This window comes from Eurytemora carolleeae, unplaced genomic scaffold (assembly GCF_000591075.1).
Source record: "Eurytemora carolleeae unplaced genomic scaffold, Eaff_2.0 scaffold354, whole genome shotgun sequence".
Taxonomy (NCBI): Eukaryota; Metazoa; Arthropoda; class Copepoda; order Calanoida; family Temoridae; genus Eurytemora; species Eurytemora carolleeae.
The window spans coordinates 67,208-77,616 of NW_019396571.1; the positions used below are offsets into that span (position 1 = coordinate 67,208).

The 10,409-nt window shown below is 33.4% G+C and overlaps 1 protein-coding gene across 1 annotated transcript; it reads left to right on the forward strand.

Moving 5' to 3' along the window:
• The first annotated feature begins 11 nt into the window (after positions 1-11).
• LOC111705671 (FK506-binding protein 4) lies at positions 12-7,958 on the forward strand. The gene is made up of 13 exons (XM_023478298.1): positions 12-123; positions 469-545; positions 855-995; positions 1,084-1,185; positions 3,076-3,160; positions 3,369-3,550; positions 3,849-3,951; positions 4,059-4,112; positions 4,785-4,886; positions 5,121-5,225; positions 6,170-6,368; positions 7,270-7,352; positions 7,647-7,958. Exons 2-13 carry the CDS (start codon positions 496-498, stop codon positions 7,782-7,784), a joined length of 1,344 nt encoding a protein of 447 aa, XP_023334066.1. The 5' UTR covers positions 12-123; positions 469-495; the 3' UTR covers positions 7,785-7,958.
• Positions 7,959-10,409: the final 2,451 nt, after the last annotated feature.

Here is a 10,409-nt window from a genome sequence, read left to right on the forward strand (position 1 = left end):
ACAATTGGACAGTTTCACGTATGTTATTTTTTTCTTTCTACCTAGAAAAGTCCACATGGGGGACGTGATAGTGGAGTAAGTAGCGCTAGAACTACTCCTAGCGGCAAAGTAGAACCATTGAAGGTGATAAAAATTATAATTTGTTAAACCTAGAGGTTTTTAAAAATTGTTAGCGTTTTGGTCAATTATATGAATATATTTTCTACTGGGTAAAAGGTATTAATTTGAGGGTTTTCTAAATTTTTTGCAAATTGTAAGTGAAGCCTCAAATGAATTAAAAACTTACTGCACGTCACTGGCCAAACCCAAATCTTGCATTGCTTAAGCTGGCCAATATTTATTGCTCTTATTTTGAAGGTTTTGAAAGTTTCAATAAAAATTCGGCCAACTTAAGAAATATGATTAGATAGTTTTTAATATTTCTTCATAAGTTCAAAAAGATCACTTGAACTAACGACAGTTTCTTAGGTTGGAAAGGTGAAGAATGATGGGAAGATGTTTTGGAGAACTAAAGCTGCATTTGCCAGTGTCGATGAAGATTACAGGTTTTAAATGACAATTTTTTTTTTCCACGGCACCATTTGCTGAATCTGTAAAAAATGACTTTGTACATTAACAATGAATCTGTTAGGGTGTGGTGAGTGTGGTTTATGTATCTGAATATTTAGAAATAGTGCGGATGAGAATCATGGATCTGGAGTAAATGAATCTCTATCTAGGAGTAGTGAGAATTAGGATTATGGGATTATGGATCTGGAGTATATGAATCTGTATCTAGGAGCACTGAGGAAGTTATGGGTGTGGAGGATATGAATCGTGAGTATTTTAGATTTGGATTTTATGAATCTTCTTAGGAGTAGCGAGGATGAGGATTATGGATCTGGAGCATATGAATCTGATGATGAGATTGGTCCCGCTGAACCTAATAGGGTTCGGCTCACATCAACCATCTCTTCCGTCAGCAACACTTCCAAGAGACAAGCAGCAAAGAAAAGGTAAATAGTCATTTTTAGGCGTTCTTAAATTAAACCTTAACCTATGGGAGGACCCTGAGGGTTTTTTATCCGTTATAATCTATTTAAGAGCGGATGATTTGAGGAAAGATGAGCTCCCTTACTGGATCCGTGCCATCTCATATCCAGAGGAATATGATGAAACTACAGGATACTTCATACCTATCGACAAGTAAGGCTTTTTTTATAAAAGGTTTTATTTTCCGACCTTTTATCATACTATACAAGTAAGCTTCATCTTTTCTGTATACAAGAAGTTTTTTTTTAATGCTAGTAGACTTCTATTAAGATAGAAGCTTACTTGTACATAAGTAAGCTTCTTTTATTTTTGTCTTATCTTACCAACTGTCTTCAAAGTAAGCTTTAATTTAATCACGAGTAACTTTTATCTGAATACCTCTTAAACAAGTAAGTTTTATCTTAATTCTTGTCTATGAGAAAACTTATTTTTTTTAAGTAAGCTCTATCTTAATTCCTGTATGAGAAAGTTTCTCTTAATTTCTGTTTTAAGTAAGCTCTATCTTAACTCCTGTATGAGAAAGCTTATTTTAATTTCTGTTTAACCCTATTCCTGCTGGGGAGGGGGGGGTCAAGTTGACCCCCCCCCTGTAGGTCTGGTATTGGTCTGAGGCTGTTGAAATTTTTTGACGTTTCCTACATACCCAAAGCCCTCCCTTTAGGCCTAAAACCGGGCTTTAACTGCCAGAGTCCTCAGGCACACTGCCTGAATGACTGATTTTTCCTGTAACAAACTAAATCTTTGTTTTGACCCACTTCAACTTGAGAGATTTTGATAAAATTTAGCTTTTTGGAAAGCCTTTGACATAAGGAAACGAATTGCACAAGTTTTGCGAAAAAAAATTGCAAATTTTTTGCAAACAACCTGTCTAAGGAAATTTGTTAATTTTTAGTTTTTCTTGATTAAAAATCAGGTTACTTAAAATTTTGCAAATTTTTTTGCATATTTGAAATGGCATGGTCAAGGGCTTTTCAAAAATGTATTATTTCTTTGGACAAACTTTTTTAAAAACCTTTTTACTATATAACTGGATTTTGCGATAAAAAATTTAATTTTTGCAAATTTGCAAATTTTTTTGCAGATTCTAAAAGTAGAGCACAAGAGCTTTCCAATGATGTATCATTTGTCATATTTGGACATCAAACATGGGATTTAGAGCGGCGCCCAGCATATCCTGGTTTTCAAGAAAGCTTATCTTAATTCCTGTTTAAGTAAGCTCTATCTTAATTCCTGTCTACGAGAACTTATCTGAATTTCTGTTTAAGTAAGCTCATCTTAATTCTTGTCTTTGAGAAAGCTAATCTTAATTTCTGTCGAGAGCTTATCGGAATTTCTGTTTTATAGTTTTTATCGTAACAATTTTCTGCAAGCAAGGCTCAGTTACATTTGTTAGATTTAAAGGGAGTGAAATGTTTTCAGAATCAGTTCTTTAAAATTATTAAATAACGACGACATAAAATGTAAAAAAGTTCTACAATAAATACAGACTTAATGTAATTAATCGAAGATAAGTAATCTTGTTCAATTATTACTTTCTATTTTCTCATTCACAAAGATTTTCGCAGATTTTCTAGAATTGTTATTGAAAAGACGACATTTGAAGAAATCTGCGAATAAATTCAAAGATGAGAAATTCAATAACAAACGAAATAATCGATTTAAGCATTGATTTATTGACTTATTGACAATTCTTATGAGAAATATGTTCCTAACCATCTAATTAGATTACTGTATAATTTTTACCTTATTTTTCGTTGTCATTTAACAATTAAAAAACAAATTCTGAAAACGTATCCACCCCCAAAGTAGGAGTCTTGAACGTCGAATTTGTGCTCAAACTCAGGATTTACAGATCTTGAAAAAGTTTAATATGTCTCAAATGAATCCGAAAGAAGTTTTCTATAACACTGCATACTAAGTTCAACTACCTTACATAGCTGGTCACTCCCTTTAAGGAAGTTTTTGCGTAACAATTTTCTGTAAGCAAGGCTTAGTATACGGTTCTTGGCTTATGATAGATTATTTTTTTTTATTCTCATTAAGGTGGTATGTTGAAGAGAAAGATTATGACTATTATCTTCCTGATGAAGAAGAATATGAGGATGATAACGAGCAATCTGCTCCTCAGGTTCCTGGTTTAACCATTGTTATCAAAAGGATTGTTTTGGGTTGAACGTACGGATATGAAGTAGTGTGATTTTTAACGGGGGTTTTAATGGAGATTTTTATTACTAGATGCGAGTGTTCAGGCTATTAGGAACTTTCTCACAAATTTTTTTTTAACATTATTGATATTTCTTCCCACCACATTGTTTAATTCTTGATTTTATGCTTAGGTTGACGAGAAAGGTGTTGATCCTATTGATGAACCTGCTGCTGAGGGTGATCAGAAAGCTGAAGAATCAGCTGTTAAAGAGAACGAGGATGAGGAAGATCTCTCTGATGAACTGAAAGAACTCCTGAAAGAGGCGGAGGAAGATATTCCTGAAGATCTTCTTGAAGGAAAGCATAGACAGAGGTATATTTTTACTTCCGATTTCTTTATTTTATCTTTTTTTCAGATCTATAAACGAGAATATTCTATTCCTTAACTTAACTTTAGAAATAAAAGACTTGCGGCATTCAAATTAGTTCACACTCCAATACTGAATGAAATCGGGAAATCAAAGCTTGTGGGTTCCAGGGGAAGTATGGTTGCAAAGATGAAATGGACGGAATGGCATTGAGGGTCCTTTGAAATTTTGGCTGACAGATCCTTTCATGTTCTGTTTCCATCAAACCCCACCCTAGGTCTTAGTTGATAAAAATTTATTCAGTGCTCTCCGCCTGCCTACCCCTGAGAAGATAGTGATATCTAAACCAGAAGATGATGTTGAGAAGAAAAATGACGAGATCATAACTATTGAAGCTCCAATTAAGGTTCTTAAAATATAGAAAATAAATTCAAATTCATTTGACAACCTAGAAATTTAATAAGAAATAATGAAGTATAAAAGTTTAACAGTTTTAAGTTAATTTTTGTTTAGGAATTCAAGACCTGGCTTCCGTTTAGCTACCTTCAATTCGTTCAGAATATTCAGGTTATTTTTATTTGTAAAACTATTGTGAATTTCATAATAAACTTGCCTGTAGCTGCACCTTATAGCACGTGTGCTGAACAGATTTGATTGGTGCCTGGAATTTCTCCCAAAAAATTTGTATATTTCTAAAATATTTTTTAATTGAAATGAAAATAAAATTTTGACTTCTGCTCTGGTTCAAAGCTTATTTGATCCTAATGGCCTTTGAAATAAGACCATACACAAACTTTTCATAAAATTACCTTTAGCACTTTTTTTTGGGATGATGTGCTATAAAGTCTTCTCATCTTGAAGTTTCTCACTGCGAACCAAAATAACTGATAGTTATAATAGCAGTGCAATAATTTTTAATTAGCTTTAAACAACATGGTTTCATTGGTTGCCGGATTTCTCGAAAAAAAATTTAATTTTTTGGATAAAACTTTAATGAAATATCTATTGATAAATATTTTTAAATATAATTCAAGTACACAATTGAATTACCTGTAACGCTGATTGTGTGCATGACATCCTCAAAACTCCAATCGCTTGATCACGATATCCAATGTAGGCACTTTAAATTTAGAATTAATGAAGATTCAGAACAAGCATTGATCTAGATATACTACAAATTAAGAGTTCTATTTTGATCATTAGTCCTTTTACTCCTTGTTAAACGGGCTTAATATTTAGGTGGATATGGAAGAGTCTTCTCGAGAGAGAGATGATGAATATGTTCCTCCTGCGATCATCCTCGATCCTGAACTGGATTATGATGAATTCGATCCTGAAGAGGTAAACTTCAAATTAAGTAGAGTGCATACTTCAAGCTCATGGCTCTAAAACGTAAGATTAATGTTTGCTTATAACTTCAATGTATTAACTTCTGGTTGATTCCTATATTTATGACAAACAAAATTTGCGTTAAAGGTCTTAAGGGAAGTGGAGGGGGGGGGGGAGATTTCTTTAATTGATGTGTTGTTAGTGTTAATATTTTAACGTACGTTATTAAGATTAAATTAATTAAAGGTTATTCCGGATGATGAGCTGAAGGGTCTGGTTGAGGATTTAAAGATTCCTCTGTTCAAGGTTGGGAATTATATTCCCATTTGGGTCCCGGTTGACAGTGTTAAGGTAAGAAGTTGATCTCAAAGAAATTGGACTTTAGTTTATGCTTCATCTTTCACTCATTCTGACTAAGGACCTGCACTTGAGTTAATAAAATCTAATTTTGGGCCCGATCGCTTCAGACGTTTTGAAGTTAGTGGATACAAAAAGTCTGAAAAGCTTTCAGGGCACTCCGCGCTTATATATTTCAAATTAACATTTCTCTTTGCACAAAAACATAAACGGATATTTTATTAAATTGGATTTTCAAAAATTTTGAAATTGTTATACAAACCTTCCCTGGGGACATGTGCCAGACAAAATTTGGGCCCGATCAGTTTAGCCGTTCTGACCATTGGATGCTAACACAGACAGGACAAACGGACAAACAATGTATATATAGGAAAATTATTATCACTATCAGAGAAGTCCTTTATAAACTTCTTGCTGCTACATCTTTTCATAAATTAAATCTTAAAAAATTAAATTTCTGTGTTTAAAAAAACTTTAGTTACGCTTATAAAAAAACTATTGTCAAACCTATTTTTTTATAATTAATTAGTACATTACTTATGAAAAGTACAGTACACTACCACATTAAATGGTTAGATCGACCTTAGAAGTATGATGACATAATTAACTGCACCTGCATGTAGACGCAATCCTTAGTCGGTTAAAATGATTCATTTAATCCTATTTCTTCTGTGTCGACATAAAACCTAGGATGGTCATATTAGGTACCATTGACTGACGGGTAAAATACGAGTTTTTGGTTTTTTTTTTCTTGCCTGGTTTGTTGGATCCTTAATTTACCAGATTCTTAATTTAATATAGAACTGGGATGTATATGTATTGCAGTAACCCGTTCATAGGCTGTTATTCTAAGGCCTCCTACAAAAGTAGAACCTAACCATTTCAAATTTGATGTACTATTTTTAACTTTTCCGTCAATATTAATTGTTCATTTATAGGAGCGGAAGGAGCGTGTTGTTCTTGAGAAAAAAGAAGCTGAGAAAAGGAAGGCGGACGAAGCTGCTAAGAAGGAGATGGAAGCAGCTAAACGTGAGGAAGCTGCTAAGGTAGAAGTTGATGCTGCTGAGAGTAAGGAAGCTCCTGGAAAAGAGGGTTCTGCTGGAGTTGATATGAATGCTGTTGCTGCTAAGCTTGTCGGTGGGTATATTATATTTTGTTCACATCTTTTTTCTTAGCTGTTGATAGTAGAGCATTTCAATGTGAAATTTGCACAATTTAGAGAAGAAATTTTTTAGTCTTTTGAAAATTATTGGATTTTTTTTTTGCTGGCATTGGTTGATCTTGAACCTTGGATCCGCATAATTTTGCGAGTCTGGTTCCAGGAAGTTGAAATGTTGCGGATCCAATGGATCTGGATCCCAAGCACTACTGATAAATACAAATCTGCCAATTAAAGGTGGAACTTCTTTAGAGGAATTTAAAACTTTGAAGCTGTATTGTGATTTTTCAGCTTGGTCCAGTTTTAGCTTGGTCCGGCTTAAGCCAGGGAGTAAGGAATAGAAGGGAGATGCAACTGACGCGGCTCGCCCTGCCATATGATTATGCACTCTTTACGTGTACTCAATTTGTAAAAGAAATTTTTAGAATAGGTTATTGTATGCGCGGGAATTGTACATCAGACAAATATTTCTTATTCAAATGGAGTACCCGTCTGCAAAGCATGCATAATCATATGGTAGGAAGAACCGCGTCGGTTGTATCTCCCTTCTATACCATACTCTCTGGTTTTAGCTAGTCTCAAGTTAAACAACAGATTCTGGTTTGTTTGTTCATGTCCTGTGAATTTCTGAGTAAAAGTAGGCATGATTTTCGGGTTTTTAGGAGACTTGACAATATTAAGATATCTGATCAAAGATATTGGATATTAACAGTTTGCCTTAATTATCAGATGTAACGGTGTGATTTTTCTTCTTGTATCTTCTGTCGAGTCAAAATTCGCAAACTTTGTCCAAAGTTGGCTAAAAACAGGAAAAAATGGCTTACAACGTCCTAGAACAAGGGTTGGTTACCATCTCAATAAAATAATATTTCTGTTTAGAGAGTGGATTGACTCCGTTTATGTCTCGACTTCAGTTGAAGGAGAATTCTGCAGGAAATCCCAAACCTGAAAGGAAGAGTTCGGTAGGACAATATTTAAACCTAGTGAAATTTACTTAATTTGTAGTCTTGGGAATTAAGTTTATCCCACAAACTCAAATTTTCTAATCTCTTATCTTTGCAACCTTTTGTAATCAGAGATATTTCAAAAATAAGAACTGTTAAGATCTTAAGTTGCAAATATAGGGTATTAAAGGTTTTAAATTTGTTGTTTAAGTTCATGTTGGCTTTATTTTTTGATTTTTTCTAATTTAATTCTAAAGATCTTTCGAATGTCGACATGGCAGAATTTTCTGATTTAAAAGGGCTGTATTTTAGACTGGAAGTAAATTGAACAGAGCTGTACTCGAGTCGAAACTAGAGGAAGCTGAATACGAGAAGGATGAAGATACTTCTGAAGTGAGGACTGAAGAGAAGGATGAAGATACTCCTGAAGTGAATATTGAAGAAGACTAGGGAGAAGGAGATTAAGGTGGCTGGAGAAAATGATTCTGTTCCCAGTGAATAATTATATTGTAATTATAAATATTGTAATTTTGAATATTGTATGAATTGGTGCCGATTTAATGGATATTAACAATATGAACCTGAAGTTTAATGATATGTTAATAAAGTAGATTTTTTCTTTAATTCCTTATTGAGTTAATATGAAAGAAAGATTGTAAGAAAAGAGATTAAAAATTTGTTGGATTTATTTCTTATACTTAGATCTGTTGGATTTATTTCTTATACTTAGATCAATTTACTGCATGATAGATTGTACAGTTGTGATTCCTAGGTCATGGATAGATTGGGGTCTCCTATGAAAATCTGGAGGTCTTTAAAAAAAATCTGGGGTCTCCAATGAAAATTTGAATGTCTGAACGAAAATCTGGGGAAATGTAAAGCTAGTGGCCTCTCTCGAAAATTTGGGGTCTCAAATGAAAATTAGAAGTTTAATGAAAGTCTGGATTCTCTTATGAAAAGCTTGGGGTCTCCAATGAAAATTTAGTGTCCCAATGAAAATCTAGATGTTTGGAAAAAAAATGGGGTCTCAAATGAATTTTGTGGGTCTCCAACGAAATTCTGGGGGTCAATTAATGTATAGCTGACGGTTTGTGATGAAAATCTGGGGTCTATTTGAAGCTGGGAGACTCCAATTATAATCTGGGGGTCTCTATCGAAAATCTGAGGTCTCTTTAACAAAAATATGGGGTCTCCAATGAAAAGATTGGGGTCTTGATGAAAATCTGGAGGTTTTCAAAAAAAATCTGGGGTCTCCAATGAAAAGCTAGGGGTGTGCAACGAAAATCCGGGGCTCTTCATGTAAAGTTAGTGGTTTACTATGATAATCTGGTGGTCTCTCTTGAAAACTTGGAAGTCTTCAACGAAAATCTGGGTTCTCCTATGAAAAGCTTGGTGTCTCCAATGAAAATATTTTAAATTGTATTACTAAGGTGAAATTTTGGATGTGCACCAGCCTTGCCACTGGGCTGCTAAACAGTATTCATGAATTATTTTTTTGCATGAAAGCCAAGTAAAAATTAGGTGAATTTCCATTAAATCTCTTAAAAGATCTTTTTATTTATCTTTTATAGACTAAAAATATTCAGGAACTGAAAAGGAGACACCTTGGTCTTAACACTTGTTGGATGAAATGCTCTTGAAGGATTTTCAGCATTTTTACTTTTTTACTTCTGATACAACTTTTTATCTTAAACAAAAATGTGTTCTGCATTATTTTGTTTAATCACATTGGGTTTTTAAAAAAAGAAAAGACTAAAATGATAATCGGTAAACCAAAAAAGGTCACACAGCTCAAGGATGATCATTCTAGGTAATAAAATGGAAAGAGCTAACTCTAGCAGAAACCAGTGCAAAGCGTAAAGCAAAACTTATATAATTTAAGTTGATTTTTAGAAAATTCTTAATATTTAAAAAAGTTAAAAAAATAAATGCTGCTGAGTTTTCTGGGATGATGTGAGATGTTTCGGTCTACCATAAAATCCAGAGATGATTTCAAGGATGCTCGAGGGGAGGAAAACTTAAGCTGCCAACTTTTCCAGAAGAAATTCTGAGTTGAAGCATTTTTCGAAATGTCTTCTTTAAACAATTAAAAGTATAGCGTTCCCGTGGTTCTTCCGAGTTCCCCAATCAAAATTTGAAACTAATAGGTCAAGGGGTTCATGAGTTATGATCGGACATACAAACAGAGATTACAACTTTATATGTATTTAGATGATGTAAGAATGTTTATTGTTAAAGTAAAAAAATGTCTATTGCATAAGAATAACAGCTGTACTCTAGAGATATCCATTTAAAGAGTTTCAGACAGAAACTTTGTTTTCTAACCCCCTATATCTTGCAACCCGATGCCGTAGACCTTAAATATTTAAAATTTTGAATAATGTTTGACAAAATAATCCAAGTTAGAATTATCATAAGGACATGGGTTCACATCAACAGGTTGCAAAAGTACAGAGATTGTAAATTTGGGTTTATGGCAAAATCTTTTGAAGAAAATACAAAGCCTTAGTCTATTCTATAGGTCTTGTATATATGTTGTCTAATTGTGTATTGTAAAAATAAAATTTTTTTATCAATTATTGTATAATATACAATGCAATTGTTTTATGAAAAGGTGTTATTTTTACAGCCCGTATTGATATCTTTATGCAAGAGATTAAGTTAGTTTTCAAATCCGCAATTGAACTAAAAGTGCAAAAATATAAACTCGTTTAACAAAATATAACAAAGCAGACAAATATTTTTAAATCCAAATTAGTTTAATATTATTGGCCATGTGCTGAAGTTTTTGGCAAGGAACACATGGTTTAGACATGGATAACCAGTACTTTAAAGGTTTAGACATGAACACTATACAGTTCTTCACCTCATTCTAGGTAATACTTCAAAGAGAACGAGAATTTTTATATTAATCCAAGGGCTCAGCTACATTTTGCCTAATCACAATTTGCCTAGTCACATTTTGCCTAGTCACAACTTGCCTAGTTCACTTTTGCCTAGTCACATTTTGCCTAGATAACGCAAGAGCATGTTTTTTGCCTATTGCTTATTTTTAAAACAAATTTTGTCAAAAAT